General features: G+C 37.8%; 5 protein-coding genes across 6 annotated transcripts; all 5 read left to right on the forward strand.

The window, feature by feature from the left end:
• The first annotated feature begins 1,921 nt into the window (after positions 1 to 1,921).
• LOC114136603 (troponin I, slow skeletal muscle-like) lies at positions 1,922 to 7,093 on the forward strand. Of its 2 annotated transcripts, XM_028004677.1 has the most exons (8): positions 1,922 to 2,088; positions 3,259 to 3,287; positions 4,364 to 4,367; positions 4,470 to 4,517; positions 6,030 to 6,161; positions 6,241 to 6,330; positions 6,419 to 6,589; positions 6,678 to 7,093. In XM_028004677.1, the coding sequence occupies exons 2-8, from the start codon at positions 3,277 to 3,279 to the stop codon at positions 6,762 to 6,764; spliced, it is 543 nt and encodes a 180-aa protein (XP_027860478.1). In that variant the 5' UTR covers positions 1,922 to 2,088; positions 3,259 to 3,276; the 3' UTR covers positions 6,765 to 7,093. The 2 variants fall into 2 exon arrangements, with proteins under 2 accessions (XP_027860478.1, XP_027860488.1); XM_028004687.1 differs by lacking the exon at positions 4,364 to 4,367.
• Positions 7,094 to 7,453: 360 nt separating this feature from the next.
• LOC114136614 (troponin I, slow skeletal muscle-like) lies at positions 7,454 to 10,258 on the forward strand. Its single transcript, XM_028004697.1, has 8 exons — positions 7,454 to 7,586; positions 8,242 to 8,263; positions 8,387 to 8,390; positions 8,471 to 8,512; positions 8,615 to 8,746; positions 8,979 to 9,068; positions 9,275 to 9,448; positions 9,815 to 10,258. Exons 2-8 carry the CDS (start codon positions 8,253 to 8,255, stop codon positions 9,899 to 9,901), a joined length of 540 nt encoding a protein of 179 aa, XP_027860498.1. The 5' UTR covers positions 7,454 to 7,586; positions 8,242 to 8,252; the 3' UTR covers positions 9,902 to 10,258.
• A 1,111-nt stretch (positions 10,259 to 11,369) lies between these two features.
• On the forward strand, positions 11,370 to 14,440 carry LOC114133828 (troponin I, slow skeletal muscle-like). The gene is made up of 9 exons (XM_027999930.1): positions 11,370 to 11,492; positions 11,587 to 11,674; positions 12,145 to 12,175; positions 12,279 to 12,282; positions 12,370 to 12,411; positions 12,751 to 12,882; positions 12,977 to 13,066; positions 13,723 to 13,896; positions 13,978 to 14,440. Exons 3-9 carry the CDS (start codon positions 12,165 to 12,167, stop codon positions 14,065 to 14,067), a joined length of 543 nt encoding a protein of 180 aa, XP_027855731.1. The 5' UTR covers positions 11,370 to 11,492; positions 11,587 to 11,674; positions 12,145 to 12,164; the 3' UTR covers positions 14,068 to 14,440.
• A 548-nt stretch (positions 14,441 to 14,988) lies between these two features.
• LOC114133822 (troponin I, slow skeletal muscle-like) lies at positions 14,989 to 19,079 on the forward strand. Its single transcript, XM_027999919.1, has 8 exons — positions 14,989 to 15,377; positions 15,631 to 15,672; positions 15,772 to 15,778; positions 16,093 to 16,137; positions 16,231 to 16,362; positions 17,200 to 17,289; positions 17,920 to 18,093; positions 18,322 to 19,079. The coding sequence occupies exons 2-8, from the start codon at positions 15,662 to 15,664 to the stop codon at positions 18,406 to 18,408; spliced, it is 546 nt and encodes a 181-aa protein (XP_027855720.1). The 5' UTR covers positions 14,989 to 15,377; positions 15,631 to 15,661; the 3' UTR covers positions 18,409 to 19,079.
• A 1,219-nt stretch (positions 19,080 to 20,298) lies between these two features.
• On the forward strand, positions 20,299 to 24,465 carry bpgm (2,3-bisphosphoglycerate mutase). Its single transcript, XM_027999908.1, has 3 exons — positions 20,299 to 20,510; positions 21,186 to 21,794; positions 23,132 to 24,465. Exons 2-3 carry the CDS (start codon positions 21,194 to 21,196, stop codon positions 23,305 to 23,307), a joined length of 777 nt encoding a protein of 258 aa, XP_027855709.1. The 5' UTR covers positions 20,299 to 20,510; positions 21,186 to 21,193; the 3' UTR covers positions 23,308 to 24,465.
• The last annotated feature ends 587 nt before the right edge of the window (positions 24,466 to 25,052 follow it).

The following is a 25,052-nucleotide window of genomic DNA, read 5'->3' on the forward strand; positions in this document are numbered from 1 at the left end:
AGTCAGTTCACGCTTACTGCAGTACAGGAAGTTCCACATATTGCATTGCATCAGCAAGAAACTGGAACGTGATAAACCTACACTACACACACTATCTGATCTTTAGTGAAGAATGGACAGGAGTGAGTTGGTGAAAGAAAACCATAAGAAGTTCTGTTTGAAGTCTGGTACAAGACTTGGAGCCCTGAAACATCCCTCTGCATGGCTGCCTTTCTTCAACAAAGACAAGGAAGCTGGTCAGAGTTTAATGGAAGATGGATGCAACTAAACACAGGGAGCTCAACCTGTCAGAAGCTGTATATTAGAATGGCCCAGTCAAAGTTCAGACCTAAATCCAATTGAGAACGTGCCAAGAGATGTGTTTGGAAGCCATCCATCCATCCATCCATCCATCCATCCATCCATCCACCTCATTTCAAAGCCTCGGGGTCTCCTTCTAGTGAAGCCCTCCAAAGGGAGGCACCCACGGGGCATCTTGATGCCTGAACCATTTCAACTGACACCTTTTGATGCGGAGAAGCAGTAGCTCTAGTTTCAGCTCTGCGGTTCCTAGATTCAGGAACTGCAATCTAGAAACTTGTACTTTCGGCATGATCCATATTTCCTGACTAAAGTTGAGGGTTGGAACATTGACGCACTGCAAATCAAGAGATCTCTATCTAATCTGATTAAACTTGAACTATTCTGCAAAAATAAATAAATAAAAATTGATAGTTGCGGTAAATGTGCCTCTGTATATTTTGGGATTAGAGGGACTGATAGTAGGGGTGCACCGATTGCAGTTTTCTGGCCAATAACCGATTATAGATTATTTCAAAAGCTTAACCTGCCGAATCCGATTCTGGCCAATACCATTTTTTTTTTGTCTGAAATGTTGCTCAATATAACAAGGAAGTTGTTGAGTTGGCAACAGTGAGGTCACTATTCTTAAACTCACAGACACAACTTGGTGGGCCGGTATGTCATTCGAACCTTTCTCATCGGAGAGCAAAAGAGGACAGGGTTGATTCTTAGACCTTTTCCAACCTAGATAAGATCAGTGGACAAGATCGGCTTCATATGTAAAAATCTCCCAAAATTAAAGAAATCAGCACCAATAAATCAGCTGGCCGACATAAATAGGTGCATCTCTAACTGATAGCAACATTTTTAAAACTTGTGTCATTTCAATTTTAGAATAGAACATTTTTTTGCTCTTGAGAGTAACCACCGGTCCTAAAAAGAAGCACAGGATTTTATTTTTTTATTTTTTTGGTTGTAACGAGACAAAATACAACGGGTGTGAATAACTTTGCAAGGGACCATGGAGAGGATAGCACTGTGGCTGTGGGAAAGTATTAATTCTTATCGCCTTGTCTCTGAGTTATTCTGTCTCCTACTGGACTCTGTGGTCAGATGTATCACATGTCACCAGACCGACAGATAGGAAGGTCTTTTGAAACCCTTCCAGAAAAAAGGGTATGGGCTATCTCCCTCTACATAAGAGGTTAATCAAGGCAATTATAAGTTAGATCAGAAGGGAGCATTTAACCAAAACAGTGTTACATTTTATTGAGTGAGGGGTTTCTGGATGTTTGTGACCTTTTGCCACTTTACTTACTTTAAAGTAGCAATATAATCCATGTTGTTTACTAATAGAAAACTGTAGCATTCATACAGTATTTGCCTTTTTTGTTGTATCTTGTAATGTACCATTAGCATTAAAAGCGTCCTCAGAACAACAAGTCTTTGAAACAATCCTCTGGCCTCTGCTTGGCAACACCATGCGACCAGTTTAAAAGGAACGCATGCTCCGAGTTCATGGCCTCTGGAAAGAGAGTAGCTCAGCTGTCATTGCAGAGACGTGTGAGGTGTGTCCTTGTGCGAGACAATCACATGAAATAATTGGGTCACGGGTTGAGGGCAAATCAAAAAGGCATTGTGGATTGTGATGTGGGAACTGTCAGGTGGACGGGGGTCTATTTTAATGAGCCAATAGCATCATTGCTTTGAATACGCAGAACTTTCACTATTTATCATAAAGTGCTTTTCCTTCACATGACCTACAGCTAACCTGCTGGCCCGTCTGTTTTTCGCTCATCGTCAAAGGTAAGCGCAGCAATCAAAGACCTTTTGTCAGTAGAAAATAGCAGTCAATTAAGCTTATTGTGAACACTGCTTAGAAAGCTCCAACTAGCATTGTGAGACGGAGAGAAGGCAGTGACTGCAGCCCAGGAATCTACGTAACATTATCTACAATATTTGCCTGAGCCATGTCAAGTCTAACTTTGCTTAAATAATCAAGGCTGCATTCCCTGAAACTTATACTGCCCTGGTATTTATGTATGAGATGCACGCACAGGTCGTTACTTCTGTCAAGGTCTTTATGTGACTTTTTGAACATGGCAGCCTAGTTTTGACTTTCACCTCCAGCTACTTATTGAATTCTCGATCGCCTAAGTCAGCCAGCGCAATATGAGACTAACAAAATTATGGTTATTGATATGACAGCTGATAATGATTAACCTTTATAAAATGGTTGGCAAAGCTGCAGACTATTTATGGTGCGAGCTTCCTTTAAGTAGTGGGCTGTTTTTGTTAAAATGTGCCCTTCACTGCTAGAAAAACAAGAATAGAAATAGACAAAAAAAGCAAATATGAAGGCATACATTTTGTTTACATACTGCAGTTCATTTGTATCTTGCCTGGATTCATCAAACCAGCGATAACATGCAGCACTCAGGAAAGAATGGTGACAATGTGGCCAAATATAGCTGTACAACAGGCTCCAGGCTCCACCTCAACTCTTTTTAACAAGTGCCAGGAAGAGAACAGAAACTTATTTCAAAATTAACAAGATTAAATACTTGCATATACAATTAACTCACATGAAATAATAAAACATCTGGGCCATAAAATGGTTCTAATTGAGACATAAATAGTGAGTTCTTAGACTTAGACTTAGACTTAGACTGACTTTATTGTCATTTTGCATGCACAGGGTGTATACAGAACGAAATTTCGTTGCATACGGCTCAGGACAATGTTTTGAGGTTCCAATGTTGTGAGGTTACTCCAGAATAAAATAAAATACAGTATAAAATATGAATATAAATATGAATATAAAATATAAAGTGCAGGACTGACAGTAAAATAGAAGTTATTTAGCTATGTATATGTGCAAGGTATGAAGTGGAGACCAGTTTTTGAGTGCAGTCCAGTTAAGAGTTCAGCAGTCTGAGTTCAAAATGGTTGGTGAAACACTTTGTCTCTTCTCAGGAACGACACACTGCTGTGATGTCTGAGGGGTGAGTAATAACCTCATAATTTCTTCACAATTAATTACAGTACTCCAAATAATACTAAAAAAAGAAATTCAACCTAAAGTGAGCATAAAAAAGTGTTTTCATGCCCAAAAGAGGCTCTGAAAAATCACTTCAAACCTTTTTCTACACATAGTGTAAAGTGTATCCTGTACAGTTGAAGTGAATTCAAAGTTAAAATTAAAAAATGAAGAAGCAAAACATAAGAATACCCCACATTTGCAAACCCTTAAAATGAATGATTTGTTGAAGCACCTTTTGAATTAATCTTCTAAAGCACACAGCAGTAAACATTGTGCTAAAAATAAAGTTTGGATGTCCTAACATTGTTTCTCTGCCATTTGCATCTTTTAGTTGAAGTTGACAGGTTTAGATAATGACAGGTTAAAAAGGAAGGATGGTACAGCCAATGATAAGGGTACAAAAAAATCCCCAAGCATCAAATAGAAACAACTAACAAAAACTGGAATAAATATGGAACAACAGGAATGCCACAAAAAACACGTTTTCTCCTTAACTAACGAATAGGTAAGATTGATAAACTGGCCATTGATGGCAAGAATGAATCAAATTTCAATAAGGCCTGGTTGTGTTGTGCATCTTGCAACTATTTCCGGTGTTTTTCACATGCTTCGACTACAGCACAGGACAGAATTCATGACACTAAAGTCTGGCTAAAATTTTCCCCAACCTTGTGGGGGAAATATGTAGTAAATATTTTCAAATTAAGATGAGGCAAAGTGAAAGGCTACTACCAAAAGGGCCTTTAGCAAAGTCTTAGTTTAAAGTTGTACAGATTAATGCAAATAGTTTATGGCACTTTTTAGTATTTTGTTCTCAGATTTGATTGTTTTTTAGTTTAATTGAATGTCTTAAATGTATAAAAAAGTTTTGAAGCAATGAATCATTGTCTCATGTTACTCAATGACGAGTTACATGAGAATAACTGTTGGCTTCTCTCTTTTTTCATTGCTTTATTACATGTTTAAAATGACTATTTCTGTGGTATTAATTGTTTGTCTTTATTTTGTGATGGTTTTTGATCTTATGTGATGATGAAGACCGGTGAGTCACAATGTTATGAAATGAAATGTACATAAATCACAATGGAAAATAATTCATAGTAAGTGATGCAGAAACCTGCCATGTTTCTTTTTTTAATCATAGAGAAAGCCAAAAAGGAAATTTGCAGCCACACGTCGACTGCTAATAAAAGTAAGTCTTGTAGCTCTGAAAGCCATATTTTTCCAATGTGTATAAATGATGCCCCAACACAATCTCAGGTTTGGAGCTCTTGTTTGATGAGGGAAACATGATTTGCTTTGTTGTTTACCTGCAGCTAAATGTCTCTCTTTCCCAGACATAAATAAAAATGGACATTTCCTAATATCTGGAAAAATACAGCTGAAATAATAGTCATCATTTTTTAAGATGAACTCTTTGTTTCAGAGATTTGTCCGCATACAAGTCTAGCTTCTTGCGTTTATCCGGTGTTAGGTCGTGGAGGTAGCAGCCTAAGTAGGGAGGCCCAGACTTCCCTCTTCCCAGCCACTGGGACCAGCTCCTCTGGGGGAATCCCAAGGCGTTCCCAGGCCAGCTGAGAAACATAGGAAGACCTGCGTGTCCTGGGTCTTCCTCTGGGTCTCCTCCTGGTGGGATGTGTCCGGTACACCTCACCAGATGCCCGAGCCACCCCAACTGGCTCCTCTCGATGTGAAGGAGCAGCGGCTCTACTCTGAGTCCCTCCTGGATGACTGAGATTCTCACCCTATCTCTAAGGGAGAGCCCAGACACCGTACAGAAAAAAACAATCTTGACCGCTTGTGTCCGTGACCTCAACAAAGCTCATGGGCTGTGACATTATCATGTGGAGGGGTTTGAGTATCCCAGTGATCCTAGGAACTATGCTGTCAGGGCCTTCATGCCCCTGGTACAGTCACCCAAGACAGACGGGTTCTAGGTGAGGAACCAGACAAAGTGAGGCCCAAAGACCTTATGATGCACACAATCACTGAAAACAGTGTTCCCTCATCCGTACGCAGGCCACCGGGGCCCCAATCATGGACCCATGGAGCTCAATCGGGCACAGCCCAAAGAGGAGACTTGGGTCTCACCACCTGTGAGAGGGGCCAAAGCAGAGTGAGGTCAGGTGCAGAGTGAGATGGGTGGTGACCGAGGGCAATCTGATCCTCAGCCACAGAAGCTGGCTCTTGGGACATGAATCATATCAACACAGAGATTAAATGTAATACAATTAGGCTGGCACTTCAGCAAGTGCTAAAAAGTGAGTTGCATCTGTGTCAGTTAAATTATGTCCAGTCAAATATTTTGTTGGAAAACAAAAGGGTATGTGTCAGAACATTATAGTAGTTTTGCTAACATAGTTTGTTGGAGCAGCATATTTAGAATGTCATACTAAATATGCTATTATGAGAAAACTGCTCATGTCCGGGGAAAAAAGCCCATCAATGTTAACATTGATAAGTACCATATCCAAATCAGTAAAGTGGAGCTTGTAGCAGCAAGGAATGTGGATTTACTTACTTTGATGCACTTTACAGCTCATGTGATTTTAGAAGTGTGTATTGTTTTGATTCAAGCCCATTTCTAAATGACACAGATTAGTGTCAGCAGGAACAATAATCAAAACATTCCGGTTATATGATGCTTTTTGAAAGTCCCAGTTACGTTCACCAGCTCTTTAACTGTGGCCTCATTGTATCTTAGGGTAAGCTGCTGAAGAAGGCAGCTTCTATGCTGGTTGCTGAAAGTCGAGAGAAAGAACTGGAGAAAGAAAGAGTTGTGAATGAGAGCGTTCCTCCGCTGAAGCTGTCAGGACTGTCGGTCCAGGAACTCCAGGTAATCTGGTGGAAAATACTGCTAAGCAGTGCGTCACTATTTGACATCCTTTTGACTGCATCCTCTCCTTTTTTCACAGAAACTTTGCAAAGACTTGCACCAGAAGCTGGACGTCGTTGACGAGATGCGCTACGACATGCAAACTAAAGTCAACAAAAATGAGAATGAGGTACACAGAAGGTTTGAGTCACGCTTTAAGTGGTAGTCATGCGTGCAGACGTTGCTGTCTTTCCTAAACGGGGTTGCGTGTTTGGTAGATTGTGTCACTGAAACAGAAGATCATCGAGTTGAAGGGGATGAAGAAGCCCAGCCTGAAGAGAGTGAAGAAAACCACAGACGACATGCTGGGCGCGTGCACGGACGCTACCAAACTCAAGAAGGCCGACTTCAAGGCAAACCTCAAGACGGTGAAAAAAGAAGACGATAAGGTAAAATGCCAAAAATCCACGCAGATATAAAAAGATGACAAAATTGCCCTCAATCATTTATTTCTGTCTTCTTTTCTTCTTCAAACAGAAGGAAGAAGTGACCGACTGGCGTAAGAATGTGGAGGCCCTTTCTGGGATGGAGGGCAGGAAGAAGCTATTTAATGCAGGACAATGAAACAATGCACATATTAAATAATCAGTAATTTCCTAATGCTAACGTTACAGGATCGCAATCGTTGAGTGAAATCATATTGTGAGCATTTGAAAAGTTTTAAATTTCATGCTGAAATGAAGCGATTATAACAATGTTTAGTCGTGATTAAATGTAAATAATGATACCACTGCAGGAGTAATAGCCATGGTTTAATGCAAACTGAGATTGTGGTAAAAAAAAGAAAAAAAAAAGTTTTATGCTATGGAAGTGCAGTATTTGTAGTGGACAGATGATGGTGCTGTCTCCTTATTTGTAATACACATTAAGCTGAATAAAGCACCATGACCAAATGTTTGAATTCTCTCTTTGTCTTTACTTTTTTAGCTTTGAAAGATTAATCACTCAGTTTGACCTTCTAGATGTCTTTTCTTTTTTTACTAAACCTTTACAACTGCAGTTGTCTTAAGGCACAAAAATAACTTACTGTTCCAAAATATTGAACTTATGTCTTTCAAAATCAGATGCATAACCAGATTCAGAAGATTTTCAAACATGTATGACTTTCTCTGGGGAAATAGTTCGATATATATGTACATATATATATGTATTTATATCATATTGAGACTATTGTGCCCTACAGTACAGCCACTGCACACCTGGCATAGGGTGATGGGAGAGAAGTGATATACAGTTTGTTGACTGTCAGGACAGAAGACGCTATTTTAGTTGGCCACTCACAGAAGGCAATAGGAGCTATTAAATTTGAGACTTGAGTTTAGTTCTTGTTATTTAAAGTCAGAGTCATATCATATCAACTTGTTTTCCGCAGAGATTAAATATAAGGTACGTTAATCTCTTTGTTTGTTTAATGATGATGTGGCATAGATACAATCATTTTCAGATAAATTTCACCTAGTGCAGTATGGTTTAAAAAAACAAACCAAAAGTCTGAGTTTAGATTACATTGGTATATTTAGCAGGAAGCTAAAATTTTGTTTACTGTTTATACATTAAAGTGCTGCAAATATACATATTTTTTAAACCAAATTTAAATATTTTAGACAGTATTGTGACTTTTTATCCAAGTAATAGCCGAGATTGCAAATAAAAAAAATTAAAAAAATCCTAACTTGTGCTATACATTTAGTTTACACAAACTAAATCTGAATGTGATTTTGAGATAGCTGCTCTCCACTTGGACAGAGCCCAGATGGGATTCAAAAAGGAAAATCATTCCAAGTATTCACAGCACTTGAGCATGAAGTGTTACTAATTTAAAGGCTCAGAGTTAGTTAATGACGGAGTTCCAAGGTCTGGATGACTCGGCTCAGCAAAACTAATGTCAATAAAATAACTGCAGAAAAACTCCAAAATACATTTTATTTGATCAAATCGACATGCAAATAGACTGTGATTTTATACTGCAATAACCATTAAGGCAAATGAAGTAACTATCACCTGAACTGATGATAATAATAAAAGTCTAATCTTTCAATAGGAGCAAAAGACATGTCTGAAGCGTAAGTGATAATGTTTTCTAATATCTGTGAAAGAATATTTATTATACAAAAAATTATAGAAATTGTCCTCACTACCTTTTTCCTTTCTTCCTTTTTTTTCTCATGTCATAATGTCCAACACAGACCGGTAAGAAATTAATATATTTATTGCAGCTCAAATTAAACCAAAATAAGAATAAAATGACTTTTTTCGCTTTTGTCTTTAAGAGAAAATCAAAGATCTCTGCATCTCGAAGGCTACATCTTAAGGTAGTGTCTCCTTTTATGAAGTGTCTGTATTTTTTTTTTATCCAAATGGGGAATTGTTTGATCTATTTTATTTTATTTTATTTTATTTTATTTGCCTGACAGATCAAGCTGCTGAAAACAGCAGCTGTGATGTTGGAGAAGACCAAGGAGGAGAGGATTCAGCAGAAAGAAGTTACTCTCACAGAGAAAGTTCCTCCTCTCCAGCTGTCTGGTTTGTCTGTTGAGGACCTCCAGGTGAGCGCATTGGGGGAAGATTCATTTAGGTGCTTTGCAAACAGTTAAATCGTAGGTTGTGGCGTAGGTTATATTCGACACTAGCTCTAACTGTAATCATAACATTAGAAATTATCTAAAAAAGGTTTGTGATGGCCAGTTCCCTGCAGCGTCATGCTAAATGCAATTAATTATACTGAATAATAATCACAGGAACTTTGAGGAAAAGTTGCTGATCTCTGTTTGTTTCCAGACTTTGTGCAAAGAGCTGCACCGCAAGATAGATGTGGCAGATGAAGAACGGTACGACATCGAAGCTAAGGTGGCCAAAAACATCAAGGAGGTCTGGATTCATTCCTTCATTTCGTCTAGTTTATGTGTCAATAAATTCGGTTTAGTATTTTTTTTTCACATTAATTATGAATGAATAGATCTGCAAACTTCTTTTACTTGAACTACTGTTTGTCCGATCAACAGAGTCAGTAAAAATATCAGCAGATTGAACTAAACGTGCTCTTTGTACTTGAATTTTTACATTTGAATCCACAGATTGAGGATCTCAATCGGAAGGTCTTTGAGCTGAAGGGTAAGATGAAGCGACCTGCTCTGAAGAGAGTAAAGATCTCTGCTGATGCCATGCTGGGAGCTCTGCTGGGTTCAAAGGTTAAAGAGAGTGTGGACTTTAAAGTCAACCTCAAGACTGTGAAGAAAGAGGAGGAAAAGGTAAATGACCGTATCTTAACAGCTACAGTATCTTCAGTTATGTGAGAGAACTGTTAAGACCCCATCACTGAATCAGTTCATTACTCAGAAATATTCACATGTCAAATTCTAATTATACTTCCAACCTTTGGAAAAGAAAGTAATTTAACTGCACTTAGCAAGAATTCAAATAGTTTTCCCCATTTGTCACAATTGTGGCTATCAATAATAATGGAGATGTCCTGTTTTATTGCTTGCTTTTTACTCATTTGCAAAAATCATTCTACAATGTTTTACATCCATTATTTTGTCCATACTAATATATGTATAGTGTATAGTATTTCTCAAAACTGCTGAGACATTTTTTTATGTTCTTTGCCTAATCAGAAGGAGGAAGTGACAGACTGGAGGAAGAACGTGGAAGCCATGTCCGGAATGGAGGGCAGGAAGAAGCTTTTTGATGCCAACCCGTAGATTTGTCTTTGTGGACATTTTGATGATAAATGCAGTTTTACAGGGTAAGAAATTATAGAAGACCTTGCAGGGATTGATCTTCCATAGAATTAGCAAACACACAAGACAGGATTCAGCATGCATGACTGTATCTGCAGACTTTACATGCAATATTCAAAGTTACTTAGATTATTAAAGAAAAATAATTGCATCAATCCGTTTTTTTTGCATTAGGGTTAATTGAACTGTTTTGTTTTGTGGTTTTTGCACTTGTAAAACATTTGAACTGCTTATATGTCCACCCTAAAACAAATGTTTCTTGACCTTAAAATGCCTGAGAATAAGAAAGTTAATAAAATGTTCTGGTGAAAACTTAAAGCTGATGCTGTAGTTCTCTTTTTTATGCCTATTTTATGAGGCTGACAATAACAACGTGGCCACATAAATCAAGAACTTAATGTTCTTGGCTAAAAGAAGAAACAACACTCACCTGCAAATATCTAAATCCTAAACATCACTGCAGCAAAAGACCACAGAGGCAAGAAGAGAAGAGTCTTTCTACATGCAATGATCTGTGTGTGTGTATATATATATATGTGTGTGTGTGTGTGTGTGTGTGTGTGTGTGTACACATATATATGTGTGTATAAATACAAATATATGATAAATATATATTTATTAAATCACCTTAATAAATAAGGTGATTTATAAGTCACCTTATGTTTATGGTATTTATAACAACAATTAATATAAGTATTAATTGTTGTTATAAATATGACTTGTTATAAATATAAGGTGACTTATATTTATTGTTAAATTCTTATTCTGAATTCTTAAATGTTCTTAGTTATGTAAACGTGTGTATTCTTTGGTGTGTGTAAAGGGTTGTGGTGTGAATCCAGAGCCAAGCTGAAATCACATTGGCTCAGTTTATAAACATCAAGCTCCACAGACCACCTGTCCTTGTTCCTCTGCAGGCCAAAATAAAACCGAGTTAACCTTTGGCTTTTGTCTTTCCTCAATGCAGTCTGTGCAAAGTGTCATGAGACCACTGCCATAATATGCAGCTGCAAATATAAACAAACATTGTGACAAAATTTGCTAATGGAAAATGCACGTAATCTATAAATAAATATCTGTTTTACTTTGCACGGCTAGAGAAAGGAAAAAGACATTTTAAGGAAAAAACATGAATCATTTTGAGTCAATTTGAAATATTTGGGAACGAAACACCGGATTTAGTTGATATTAATATCAGACGACTAAATAGATAATCTGGGATAGTCTGTGTTACTTCTGGACCTCTTGAGCCATGCAGTTTTCCTATAAATAAGAACACTGCCCAAATGAAGGAGGTAACTCTAACTTCTTCCCTTCCGCTCGACTCCCTGACATCTTCATTTAAACTTTTCCAGCTGGCCCTGCTCTGTCACGACTCCGACCTTGACCCTCTCTAAGGACACGCTGCCATTTCCACTAATAGGTGTCGCAGAAATCATGTTTAAACATACCCAAATATCTGAACCCAAGGAGCGGGCTTCATGACGCCCCCTACGCAGCTCAAATATTGTGGTGAACCCCTGCAAATGTCACTGTTGGTGGACGGACAGAGGTAGTAAAACAGAGACGACTCTATTTTAGTGAGTCATGCTACTTTGGAGGAGACACTATAAATTTGAGACATGTGTTGTTGTTTTTTTTTTCAGAAAGTACAAGGAGCTCCTTGAGGTTGGATCGCCAGGCATTGTGTTGCTTGCTCCTATTGATACCTGTGCTTTCATTGTTTGACTCAGTGTGAGTATATTTCTCTTTATTTCATAGTATCTAACAGCGACTATCACAGTTCTTTACGTCAGAGTAGCATCTTGTTCTCTCAGGCCATTTTAGCGGGCAGCAGAGTTATTGTTTAACATTAGCAGCTGGCTGAACAGAGTCTTCTCACATGCCTGCGGATTATCTGGTCACTGAACTGCTTTGTCACCCGTGGTGAACCTCTCATCAGATATATTAACACTTGCACTGCTTTGACTCTTTGACTCAAAGCACATTCGCCTTAAACCTTTCCAAACGTTTTAAAGACTTACAATTCAAAACTATTTAGCTTTAGCGATCAAATGCATTTGTAATTTGCAGGAGCTTTTAGACTTGCATTTAACTTGCAACAATTAATTGATATAAAGCGTGCAGAATGTACTAAAAGGCAGTGAAGCAGCAATGTGTTTAACAACAGATTTATTTTAATGGATTTATTTTCCCCATTCTAGAGCGGTGGTTTAAGTCAGCCATGTCGGACGGGTAAGTGCTATCACCTCTTGTGTGTTTTTCCACTGGTTATTGCACTGAGATATGAGATATAAAATTATAATATGCTTCATTTCTCTTATGAATGTCCCCAAAGACCGGTAAGTATCAGCAATATACGTACATTTTACTTATGTTTTGTGCAAGACAGAAGGTGGAAATAAATATTATTTATGTGTGAATTACAGAAAAAATCTAAGATCTCCTCCTCCAGAAAGCTGGGGTTAAAAGTAAGAGATTTATGTTGTCTGTGTTATTATTATTTTTAATGTTTGGCTATTTATTTAATTGATTTTATCCTCTAAGCTTATTTCATTTTCACTGACGTTAACAACAATGTTGTTAACTTCTCTACAGTGCAGTCTGCACGCGGCAGTGTACAGACTGCAGAATGAGAAATAATAGGTTTATGATTGCCTTGAGACACACTTATTCTTAAAGGCTTACATTGCAAGCACATTTTTAAAAATGAAATCTATGCTCTTTTGCATTTGTCATAAGTATTGCATATACTTACAAGTAAAAAAAAAGAGGATAAATGCTGCATTTTTATGGATTTTCACTCTTAGATCAGACTCTTGGCAGTTGCTACTCAAATGCTGGAGGAGGAAAAAAATCAGAAGATGAAGGAGAAAGAAGCCTTGCTAGCAGAGAGACTTCCTCCGCTGAATCTTTCTGGTCTGTCTTTACAGGAACTGCAGGTGTTTCTTTTTAATCACCAAAACGTTTACTTTCTGATTAATACCAGTCTCCCTTCAGCAAGTTACTCACAATGTTATTTTCTTTTTATTATAGGATCTGTGCAAAGAATTGCACCGCAAGATTGATATTGTAGACGAGGAGCGCTACGATGTTGACCTGAAAGTTTCCAAAAACGATGTGGAGGTGAGATCATTAAGACAGAACAGCAATGCAAGATGAAGGTCTGTTCACTTGTCCATGTATTTTAAGCATTAAATTAAGTATTAGCCTCCAAAATACCACCAAAATAATTACTTTTAGCCCGATAACACACTAAAGCAAAGCTTGAAATGAAACTTTGTGAAGGCGAAAATCCATGTTCATTAGAGCCCTTAAAGATAGACTAGTATTTTTGCACACGCTTTTAAATAATGCCATAAACTATTCCGAAACACAATTTACAGTGGCGAAATAAAATGGCAGCCTTTTTTTTTTCTCCATTTATGCCAACTTGGTTGCAATTTGAGATTTATACCACAAGATGTCTCTACAGCCTACATTTTTGAAAGCAGCTGAAAACCACACAAGCATGTTCACAAATCAGACATTACATGATGGAAGCAAAAAAATTAAAAATTAAAAATAAAGTCAACAACTGAAATCCATCCCATTAGAACTGCATAGCTCAACTGGAAACATCCTGCAGCCGCACCATGGTGGTATGATGACTTCTCACATATTAATTGTACATTATGTGAATCTTAAATACCACTGAGTAATATACTCATGAAAGATGCAAATGACATTATCTTGAGTAATGATGAGGTAGAATGATATAATCATGTGCTCTGGTTGGGCAGATTGAAAACATGAAACTGAAGATTACTGAGATGCAGAGCAAGTTCAAAAAGCCTCACCTGCGGAGAGTGAAGATCTCAGCTGAAGCGATGCTGAGCGTTCTGCTGGGCTCCAAACACAAGGAGTCATTTGACTTCAAGGCAAACCTCAAAACTGTCAAGAAGGAAGAAGAAAAGGTGAATCTGGTTTTTATCCACCTGAATATTGTTTTCTGTCTTTTTAAATGTTTTTGTCCAATTTGTTTTGTTCTCTATCAGAAAGAGGAGGTTACTGACTGGCGTAAGAATGTGGAGGCCATGTCTGGGATGGAGGGCAGGAAGAAGCTTTTTGACGCATCTGGCAACTGAAGACAAAAACACTGGCTTTTCTGTTTTACAATATTTCCAAATTCTGTAATAGGCGCTATTATGACGTAATATTATCCCCACGTTGTATTGCTGAATGCAAAGAGACACTTCGGGAAGACTCGAGGTTTAGGGAAACTATTGCCGCATCAACAATGCAGCAGACTTGTGCTCTTTGTTCCAGCAGATGGCAGCAGAGCTCTTTAACTTTTAAGCACCTCAAGAAACTTTGGACGTTCAGAAAAGTTTGGTGATTTGAAACAATATTGTTTGCTATTTAGAAACAGTTCTCAGTTGTAACAAACTGATTTGATGTGGTACAGCTATAGAAGTAGCATTGGCCAATAAAAATGCTTTTAAAATACAAAAAATGATATTACTGTTAGTTTCTGTCTATTTCTATCCTCCACAAAAAAGGGGATTATGTGTTATTTTCTATTTATATTTAGAAATCCTCTTTGAAAGCATACTTAAGTTTATTTTGACCTATCATGATAAAAAAAAAAGTAAATAGATAAATAAATTATACGCTTTGTCACTTCTGGGCTTTTAATTTAAAAATTATTTGGTGTTTGAAAATTATTTTAATCTAACCATACTTATCACACAACTTAAGTTTGTCTTACAGATGCATACAAATAAATTAAAATACAACTAAAAATCCCATTATTCAGTTGGGAAAAGTGACACTTGCTTACTAAATAGATTAATAATAATAAGATTGATATATAATGTCATGTTCATTATAAGTATTATGGCCTTCTTCGTTCCCTCAACTTTCCCTTTTATCTGCAAGTTTTCTGCTTTTATATACTTCCTAAACTTTTCCATAAGGTAAGCCATAATAAAGCCATAAATAAAAAATAAATAAACGCGTTGAATAAAATTTAAGAAACAAATATATAGAAAATATTTCTCCTGTATAGGGAACACAGATTCCAAAATGGAAAAAATTGGGGAAATTCTTTAAATAAAAAAGAAACCTTTAATTTCTAGATAATTCATAAACCCCATGAAGTTAAAGAGGAGGTACTTCGATTTTTTATTTTTTTTTGCGTGCCTGTAAACTGAACCATCAGATGTGACCTGCTCCTCTTGAGACAAACCGAGAAAGCATCACAGGTGAACCCTCCTCAGAACCTCTAAGAACTTCACACCTCATACATGTGAAGTACGAGAGATGGAGTCTAAGAATGGAGAATCTATTTCAGTGAGCCACTCACATGAGCCCTGAAATCTATATATCTGCCCTCTTTCATCCCCTTGAGTCACACACAAGGGGACTCTTGAGCATTGAAACCTCTCTTTTAAAGGTAAGAAAATCTTTTCATTAAAGAAAACAAAACAGTGTATCAGACAAAAGACACATTTTTAAAGTAGCTGTAGCAGAAATAGTCTCTATTTCTACCCTGAAAAGTTTGAAGATTAAAGTTGACGTTTTCTTATTTTTTATTATTTTCATTTTAGTTGCAGTTTTAAGCGATCTTCACTTCTAATTTCCAGTGTTTATAGTAAATATGGAAAAAATTACCAATGCTTTTTACCCCATCTGTCTGACATTTACAGACCTAACAAGGAGGAACTAGGAACTTCTATCATGTCTGGAAAGTAAGTTCAACCCCAGAAATCCTATTCTTCATCACTTATTGACAACAGTTAATCAATTTTTCTTCTTTGCACTATGGACACAAATTTTCCCCTCAACAGCCCTTCGGTGAGTTTAAATGCTTTCTATGGGTTCATGTTGATTTTTTTTTTTTTTTACAGACATGTCAGCAACTAAAACCAATGTATCCTAACAACTTGAGCCTTTAATTCCGCAAATACATTGTGAGAATTAAGAAAGTACATATAGCCAAATAGATGCCAAACTACTGCATTTGGCTATAAGAAAACTGTTTGTTTTATGTTTAGCTTTTGTGCTTTAAAGCTGCGTCTACCGTCACTGTACAGAGATTTTTAGAAGCACACAAAAAGTGATGCACACCTCAAAAAATGTAAACTTAATCTTTTTTTATTCTGTCACAGAAACCTAAGCCAAAAATCTCTGCATCCCGCAGATTGTTCTTAAAGGTATGCCCTATATAAATAATGTCCAACTTTGCTAAAGTGTATCCACAGCCATTAAGCAGAGAAAACTCTGTGTGTGTGGGGGGGGTTTTCCAGACCAAACTGTTAAAGAAGGCAATGATTATGCTGGAGAATGAAAAGCAAGCCAGAATAGCTGATAAACAGAGGATCCTTGACGAAAGACACCCAACCCTCCAACTGTCAGGCCTTTCGATGCAGGACCTACAGGTACACTTATCACCTTTAATTTAGTATATTATGATTTTTAAGGTTGAGAATGTCAAGAAAAATTGCATGCATTCCAGCTTGCCAATTTTTTGAATAGATCAGTTGCTCCAAATCAATTGTTTTCTTATATATTTAATACCTGGTCATCAAACCTCAAAGTAATTAGTTATGGGTTTTTATTTATATAGATGATTAAAATGGGCTCTTCTCCAAATCATTGAAAAATGTTCATTTAAAAACTCCCAGGAAAGAAGAATATTTATAAAAAAAAATAAAATACAATCCTTAAACCTAAGTTTACTTGATACATCTTTCCAAATACGTCATAAACATCCTTAAAATAGATCCAGTTTATCTTATAATAGAAGTCAGAACATAAATTGTTTTCATCATTCTTTAACCTTTTTACATATTGTCCCTTTGCAACTGCATTTTATAATACATTTCATTAGTATGCAATGCGACAGGTCAGAAAATAAAACTAGTGTATAATGGCGAAGTAAAAAAAATATCTGACATAGATTCACAGCTGGCCTTACGTATGGACTTTGACTGGGCCAGTCTGACATATAAAGATGTTTTGATCTGAGTCATTTTATTGTAGCTCTAGTTGCCAACTAATGGTCATTGTCCTGATGGTCGAGTAAACCTCGGCCACAAATTCAAATCAAATTCAAATCTTTTGCAGCTGCTAAGAGGTTTTGCTCCAGAAAGTTGCTCACATCAACTCTCTTTAGCTTCCACATCTTTAATGTCTATTTTGTTGTTAGTTAACTTATATTCTCTAAGCCTAAAGTCCTTTAATGAGTCTGTTAAACAAAATGTTTCTGTCCACAGAATCTTTGCAAAGAGATCCACCAAAAAATTGACAAGGTCGATGAAGAGCGCTACGACATTGCTAGCAAAGTGGCAATAAATGAGAAGGAGGTGAGTGATTCCAGTAAGTACAGCAACATCCACATTTATTGGGCGTTCTGGTAAAGACGTGCAAAATGCTTTGAAATATTTTCATCTTCTTTTGAAGAAGCAAAAGATCTAACATATTATTATTTATTCGTTTTGTGGAAAAGAAAAAAAAGGAAAATAATTGTTGTTAATTAATAAAACTATCCCTGCCACATTTACTCGCATTCTAAATAATTATTGTAAAATAAATGCAACTGAAGCATTTTCTTAATTTGGATAATGCATTTTTGATTTTATCAGAATATCTAAATTTTTACACAATAATCCATTTCCTGGGACATGAAATGTAATGTGACAAAGAGGCCCACTATCTTGTTCATGAACTTGTTCATTAACTTTCAGAAATTAGAAAATAGCAACAAGAAAAAGAAAAAAAACTCCAACACTGGCCATTACGGAACCACAACAAACAGGGACATCACGGTGTCACCAAGGTTCCACAGCAAATTCCTTTTGAACACGTTTCCTAGAGACGACTTTCCTTCTCCAAAAGCATACATCTATAAGAGACACATGCGATCGATGTACGGTGGAAATTTGAAACCTTGTGTTTAATTGTAAAGAGGGGTTTGTGGTTTGTTTTCCACAAAGATACAGAACTTGTCTCAAAAGGTCTTTGAGCTGAAGGGCAAGATGAAGAGACCGAACCTGAGGAAGGTGAGGGTGTCTGCAGGAGCCATGCTGGGAGCCTTGCTGGGGGCGAAGGTAAAAGAGTCAGTGGACTTCAAGGCCAACCTAAAGACCGTGAAGAAAGAGGAGGAAAAGGTAAGAGTGCAGGATGTAGACTTGAATGCTAGGTCAAATGTTCATTTAAGCCACTTAGAGTAAAAACACAAATGCATGCAGAATTTAATGCTAATCATGGAGGAATAAAAAATGTTATCTAACGCCGCAACATTAAGCAAGCGATCATCCACATCTCACTGACATTAAAATCATCTCAAGTGTTTAATCAGGATAAACTGATTCAAATTTTCTGCTTTGATGACACAGAAAGAAGAAGTCACTGACTGGCGTAAGAACGTGGACGCCATGTCTGGGATGGAGGGAAGAAAGAAGCTGTTTGATGCTGCCCAGTAGGTTTGTGATCAATGTCACTTTGATCACTGCCGTAAATTAAGAAAAGTATAAATGCTGACACTGCTTGGGTTTGCAAGTGACAAAGCTGACAATGAAAACTTTGGGATCATTTTTGTTGGATACACATGACTGTATCATCTGTCTCTGCTCCACTTAAGTAATATTACCTCACTATTTCACCCCACCTCTTCTTTGTCTTCTTTGTCGTCATTGACTTCAAGAAGAAAAATCTATAAATTTAAAACAGTCTTAAGATTGTCCTAAAAATCTTATTCTCCTTTAATTTTGGGGGGGACTGGAAGGACAGTGCATATTTATTTTTTCTAACAGTTCAGGCTGTGACTGGCCGATCATGTTTCAACACTGAGGTGCTTACCCTTGAAATTATATGGAAAATGATTGTGCATTTTTGGAGTTAAACCAATCTTATGATCTCTGTCTAAAAGTACATGTGAAACATATTCAGAATGCTATTGTTTTTATTGAGGACACTTACAAAATATCAGTATATCCTCAAAAATACTTGTAGTACCTTCACTGTATTTTCAAGGAGTCTTACATAAAATGCTTTAATTCACACATTAGAAATGTTTTATGTCCAACATTGGTGTAGGAAAACCAGTTTTTTGCTCTCTACAAAAATCTTAATAAATCACATCCTTATTTCTGTCTTTGTCTGCTTCGTTACAGTTATTTGTAGAAGTTTTCTTGAAGCCTGTAATAAATGGCATTTATGAGACTATCACATACACACAGTACTTTACATACATGCTGTATCCACTAATAGACTAGACTTAAAAGGTCTCATTTCTCATTGCTGTCAGTGATTTTGCATTTTTAGGGGAAATATGGCTGTCTTCCAATGACGTGACTAATAAACACTGCAAGAAAAACTGCTGAAGGCTAAAAGGTAAGTTGGCAAGTGACATGTAGGTTGGTGTCTTGTTAGCAACTTTTAGTTCAGGACAAAATTCAAAAGGCTATTCCAAGATTTTTCAAGGAGCCTCTGACGTGTGGCAAGCATCTGTTGCTCTCAATTAAATTCAAAAATATTTTATTGATCCCAAAGGGAAATTAAATGGTAATGTTAATAGGTTAATGTAAATATTCACTTAGCCAATACAATGTAAAACTACGTTTTGCTGTGACTGCAGCTGCAAATCTTTAACGGTTTGACAGCTTTGGAATTAAATATTTACTTGAAGCAGTTTTATTACAACTTTGATCAACTCCCTTGTCCCTGCTGAAGAACAACCTCCCTACAGATGGTGCCTATCCCCAGCGGTAATCAAGGACTCGGAGGCATGGTACACCTTACCCTAGACAGGATGCCAGTTCATCACAGACAGCACAAAATTGATAAATATATTTTTTCAATACATGTTGAAAGATTGATGTAACAGTTAAAGAAAAAGAGTTCAGAAATTGGAAACATTTTAGATTTCTGCAACCTCTGAACTAATGTTTATGCGAATCTGAGCACAAGTTCTCAGCCTTTTCACTTTCACTGCATGTCACTGTTTTATGTATTAATAAGTTTGGCTATTTTATTTGAAAGGTTATATAAATGTTTGTTCATGTGTTTATATTAAATTAAAAGCCCGATTTCTCGTCCCCCAGCTAAATTTTTCTGAAGTCGGGGTCTGTGTGTTGAATATGTTGGCTTTTCTTCCTTGTAAGTTAAGGAGGGTCTCGCCCAGGGCGCCATTATCGCTAGAACTGCCCATGTCCTCTACTAGTACTGACATGACTATAAATGTACTGTACTTCTACAGACAATATTGTAAATATCTTTACAGAAACGCATTACCCCTCTAACTCATGGAAACACAAACAAATATGTTCACAGTGCGGTAGCTGCGACCTCCTCTTCCTCTTCCTCTTGCTCTCTGTTCTCCTTCCCCTACTGCTAGCTTGCCTGAACCGTTGCTCCCCCTCCTAATATGGGCATAACAGACACCGGAGGGAACGCCCACAAAAGGTTTATGCAGCTCTCCGATTGGACGGCCGCCACATTAATCACCAACGCACCGAGCGGACGTTGCTGCGGCCTGACGATTCCTGGCCGAACAATTTCTGTCGGGGTTTTTAACTCCACGGGGGTAAGGTGACGCATTTTGCTTAGCACAATTCGGCTGTTTCTGGTAAAGATGAGAAATTACATGCATACACCGGCCTTGTTGCTTTCCTGAAGGGCTGTGCAGCATTAACTGTGCCGGTGTTCTGTTTATCTGTGCTACTGACAGAACACCGGGTCACCCATCCTCTTAGCTGCACCATTCATCAGAAATGCTCATGTTATAGACGAGACCGATATTGTTGTTTTGATTCTCTTTTTCAATAAGGATAATTGATGAGCCGATGTCGACCCCTTCGGCAGGTCTCTATTTTATCTAGCATCGACTCTTAAGAAGTTCTCACTACTTTTGAATTGAGATCACCGACCTATGATGTATTTTTATTTTATTAAACCTTTCTTTCACCAGATAAAAACCCATTGAGATCTCAAGACCTCTTTCTCAAGGGTGACCTGGCCGAGAAGGGGAGCAAATGCATAGAAATACACATTAGAAATATATAAAATACGAACAATCAAAAAATAAAGTGCAGTAGTTGTAACAATAATAATAATAACAATAGTAAAACAATGGCTACTTAAAATTGGAAACACAGGCACTGTTGACAGTATATCCCTTGTCTGTTTCTAAAAAATTGTCAGCCGCACCCAGCTTTGTTTTGTTTCCATTAAGTAATATGCATGACTCCTCTGCTTCTAGTTCTTCGGATGTCTAAGTACAGACTGGTTCTGCTGAGGCATGGCGAAGGGGCCTGGAACAAGGAGAACCGCTTCTGCAGCTGGGTCGACCAGAAGCTGAGCGAGGAAGGGGTGAAGGAAGCCCGGGACTGCGGCAGGCTCCTCAAGGAGCAGGGATACAAGTTCGACTTGGTGTTCACCTCACTACTCAGCCGCTCCATCCACACGGCATGGCTGGTGTTGGAGGCCATGGGCCAGGAGTGGGTCCCCGTCGTCAAGTCGTGGCGGCTTAACGAACGCCACTATGGAGCCCTGATCGGACTCAACCGGGCAGAAATGGCCCTGCAGCACGGAGAGCAGAAGGTGAAGCTGTGGAGAAGGAGCTATGACATCACTCCGCCTCTGATTGATGAGTCCCACCCCTATTATATGGAAATCTACAACGACCGCAGATACGCCACCTGCGACGTGCCGAAGGAGAACCTCCCCCGAGCGGAGAGCCTGAAGGAGGTTCTGGACAGGCTGCTGCCGTACTGGAACAGCACTGTGGTCCCAGAGATCCTGAAAGGCAAGACTATCCTCATTTCTGGTCACGGAAACAGCTGCAGGGCCATCCTCAAACACGTGGAAGGTATGCAGTATGCCACTGTGTTGAGCTTTTCTTTCTTTTTCTTTTTATAGATATGGTGAAATCATCTTTAAATATCCCTGTTGCTCATCAGAGTCACTGAACAAGGAAGTACATCAAATATTTCAGGTCCAAAAATGGAAGCTTGAACTTGTACGAAAAGGTCAGCAAGTTTATGTTACATTTAAGTGTAATATGAAATCCATGCTGACCTTTTACTACACTTGTGAAGGTTTGAGGGTTTGAGGGGGCCATGTCTCATTCATCAGCTTCAATATTCGTAATCATCATGAATTTTTACAGGACCTTACCATTCCAAAAATATTTAGCATCATTAGTAAGCAAGAATATTCATTGAACGCATGCCAGTGGATATGAGGAGATTCTACGTATTGTGCAAAATGTACTTTTTTTTCGTCATTTTTTCCCATCCAGCCTCTAACTGGTTATCTTCCAGGATTGTCCTGGGGTAGCTTCTTCACCCTGGCTGAAGTATTCCCACAGCATAACACTGCCACTACCATGTGTCACGCTAGAGATCCGGTGTTCAGGTTTGTGCTGAGTGCATTGTTAGATTGCACTCAGCACAAACCAAAAAGTTCAAGTTTGAGCTCATCTGATCATTTGCATTTCAGTTCAGGTGCAGGCTTTGTTTTGGTCTGTGCCGTAACGTCCATGAAAAGGTTTCTGGTTGAAATGTGACAAAATGTCAGAGGAAGTAAAAAGGCGTGTAATTATTTTCTCAAGCCACAGGAGACACTTCCCCCTCCCACTTATGAAAATATGAAACTTCCACAACCTGTTATTGCTACCACATTTATTTCAGTTCATACTGTAAGTGATGAGTCTCTTGATCTGGTTTGCCACAAAAGGTTTTGCTTTAAACCACTGTCTCCATGGGAACCGGGGACTTTTCAACCTACATAAGAGTTCACCTGCCCAATGCAGTCATGCTTTCAGTCACTGAGTGTGTAGGGGGAGGGACAAAAATATATTATTACATAAAACTATTCAATTTGACTCAATTTAGCTTGTTTTTTTTTTAATGCTGATGCTAAACAAAAAGATCATATCTCACACAGTTTTGATTTATATACAAGACTATAAAGCGAGTCCAATACAGTCGGTAAGCTATATGATTCCTATAGGATAAGCTTTATCAAAATGGAAAGTACAAATTAAAATTTTTACTTTCAATTGTCGATTTACTAAAATGGTCGTTAGTTTGCGTGCAACGTAACTTTGACTGTAGTTGACGAAGAAACATTGTGATAGATTAACTGTGAACTGACAACAATTTACTACGTGAACCATTTCAATTAATTGACTTCTTTCAACAGGTGTTTCCGACGACGATATCGCCAACGTGACTTTACCCACCGGGGTACCTGTGCAGCTAGAGCTGGACGAGAACCTCAAACCGGTGAAACCTCGCCAGCTGCTGGGAGACCAGGCCAAGATTCAGGCCGCCATTAAAAAGGTGGAGGACCAGGGCAAGGCTAAACAAGCGACTTGACCACGTGCGCACACACCGCCTTTACTGCCTGCTGCCTGGATTACTACATCCGGCGAATAGCCACAATCTTAAACAGACTTGAATTATTCTGTATAGCAATATTAGCTACTAATAAGAACAACAAAAACTCGTTGCAGTTGTGAGGTTCCTAGGTCTCAATGGTACACTTGCAACAATGTGTGATTGTTGGCTTAAACAGGATGCACTGAAAATGTGGGAGATCAGGAAAACAACGTGTACTCTAAATGTTTTAGCAAGCTGCTGGACTGTGTTCTGTGTGTAAATGTTGAGGGGGAAACTCTGCTCCTTGTCTTAGCTGCCTATTTGTTGACCTTAATTTATTTACTCATTCTTTTCTACAGAAAACAATGAAGCAAAAATAAAATCTGTGAAAGCTCATATTAGTCTTTTAAGTACATATCGCTGTTACATTAGGACTCGTTTCCCTTTTTTTTAAAAAACCTGTGTTTTTGGTATTTAACCTGCTTTTTGTTACTGAGCTTCAGATAGTCTGCTTATTTATGAAATGACGCTTAATATATTGTTAAAATATGCCATTGCAATCCCACATTTGTATGAAATAATCATACATTTGAATTTCACAGTGGTTTATACAGTGTGTTTACCTCTTGTACAGAACAAAGATGTGGATCGCACTCCTGCGGCTCACTAATACATTGGTATGAACTGGTTGTCATCTGCACTTTTAGTAAGAAGGTTTTCAAATTTAAGTTACCTTGCTGAATGTGCCAATTGCAAAAAGTAAGTCTTATTTTGTGCAAATATACTAATTGGTTAATGTAAGCATCGTTAATGTCTTTTTAAAAAATAGTTTTCAAGTCAAAAATGTGAGTAACGTACAAAGTGTGTATACTCATTGTCATAAAGTAGAACTCTGTTTATTTTATGCTGTCTCACATCTCTTGTTTGTGGGTGTAATTTGTGCAATACCTGTATTTTCATGTTGAGTTTCACCGTCACTGTTACTTTGTGCCCTGAATTGCTTTGCCACAACAGGAAAAAGACAAGTCATGGATTTGCAAATACTTGCGTGTCGGCAGCACTGGTGTTTGTAGTTTCTGATCATTTTAATCCTACAGATGTTACTGGATGAAAGGTTATTATGTAATAATATAAAAGTTCTCATTTTCATTAATGCATATTTGTGTGTTTTTTTTTTTATTTATGTTTTTTGCTAAGCTTTGTCACATCAGGAGTATATTTAATTTATGGTGAGGCAAATGATACTGGAAACAGATCAGAAAACAGTTGGATTGTATGTGTCATTCATACGTTGGATTCCGGTCGCTTACAGAAGCCTGGAGGCAATAAACGGCAGTGGGATACAACACATGAACCCAGACCAGTGCAATCATTTCTGTGTAAACAAACCTTTTTTTTCCCCGAGGCACAAAGGAAGTCTTCACAGGCTGGTTCAATGTATGTCCGTCAACTTTAAAAAAAATAAAAAATTCAACCAATAGTAAAATGAGTGAATGGATAGTTTAGTGTCTCAGAAAACTCCCTCTTTATGGACGCAAAGTGATGCAACAGGTTTGATGTTTGGAACAACGAATGTGACGAGTTATGCGAAGAGTAACCTTTTACATCTGGACAAGTCAGTCGCATTACTGAATACAAACTTGAATTTTATGTAACAGAGAAACACAAAGTAGTGAATAATTATTAATTGGACAGACTGGGCCTTTGCACAACATAAATATTCTTCGATCTAAGCCATTAGA

Source organism: Xiphophorus couchianus, chromosome 2 (genome assembly GCF_001444195.1).
Source record: "Xiphophorus couchianus chromosome 2, X_couchianus-1.0, whole genome shotgun sequence".
NCBI classification, from domain to species: Eukaryota; Metazoa; Chordata; class Actinopteri; order Cyprinodontiformes; family Poeciliidae; genus Xiphophorus; species Xiphophorus couchianus.

Bases quoted from the DNA above. Each gene is read 5' to 3' on its own strand.
- bpgm (XM_027999908.1), top strand. From the start codon at position 21,194: ATGTCTAAGTACAGACTGGTTCTGCTGAGGCATGGCGAAGGGGCCTGG. The intron at 21,795-23,131 runs GTATGCAGTATG...TTCTTTCAACAG, and splicing joins CATCCTCAAACACGTGGAAG to GTGTTTCCGACGACGATATC.
- LOC114136614 (XM_028004697.1), top strand. The intron at 8,513-8,614 runs GTAGTGTCTCCT...TTTGCCTGACAG, and splicing joins CTCGAAGGCTACATCTTAAG to ATCAAGCTGCTGAAAACAGC. The intron at 9,069-9,274 runs GTCTGGATTCAT...TTGAATCCACAG, and splicing joins TGGCCAAAAACATCAAGGAG to ATTGAGGATCTCAATCGGAA.
- LOC114133822 (XM_027999919.1), top strand. The intron at 16,138-16,230 runs GTATGCCCTATA...GGGGTTTTCCAG, and splicing joins CCCGCAGATTGTTCTTAAAG to ACCAAACTGTTAAAGAAGGC. The intron at 17,290-17,919 runs GTGAGTGATTCC...TTTTCCACAAAG, and splicing joins TGGCAATAAATGAGAAGGAG to ATACAGAACTTGTCTCAAAA.
- LOC114136603 (XM_028004677.1), top strand. The intron at 6,162-6,240 runs GTAATCTGGTGG...CTTTTTTCACAG, and splicing joins TGTCGGTCCAGGAACTCCAG to AAACTTTGCAAAGACTTGCA. The intron at 6,331-6,418 runs GTACACAGAAGG...CGTGTTTGGTAG, and splicing joins TCAACAAAAATGAGAATGAG to ATTGTGTCACTGAAACAGAA.
- LOC114133828 (XM_027999930.1), top strand. The intron at 12,883-12,976 runs GTGTTTCTTTTT...TTTTTATTATAG, and splicing joins TGTCTTTACAGGAACTGCAG to GATCTGTGCAAAGAATTGCA. The intron at 13,897-13,977 runs GTGAATCTGGTT...GTTCTCTATCAG, and splicing joins TCAAGAAGGAAGAAGAAAAG to AAAGAGGAGGTTACTGACTG.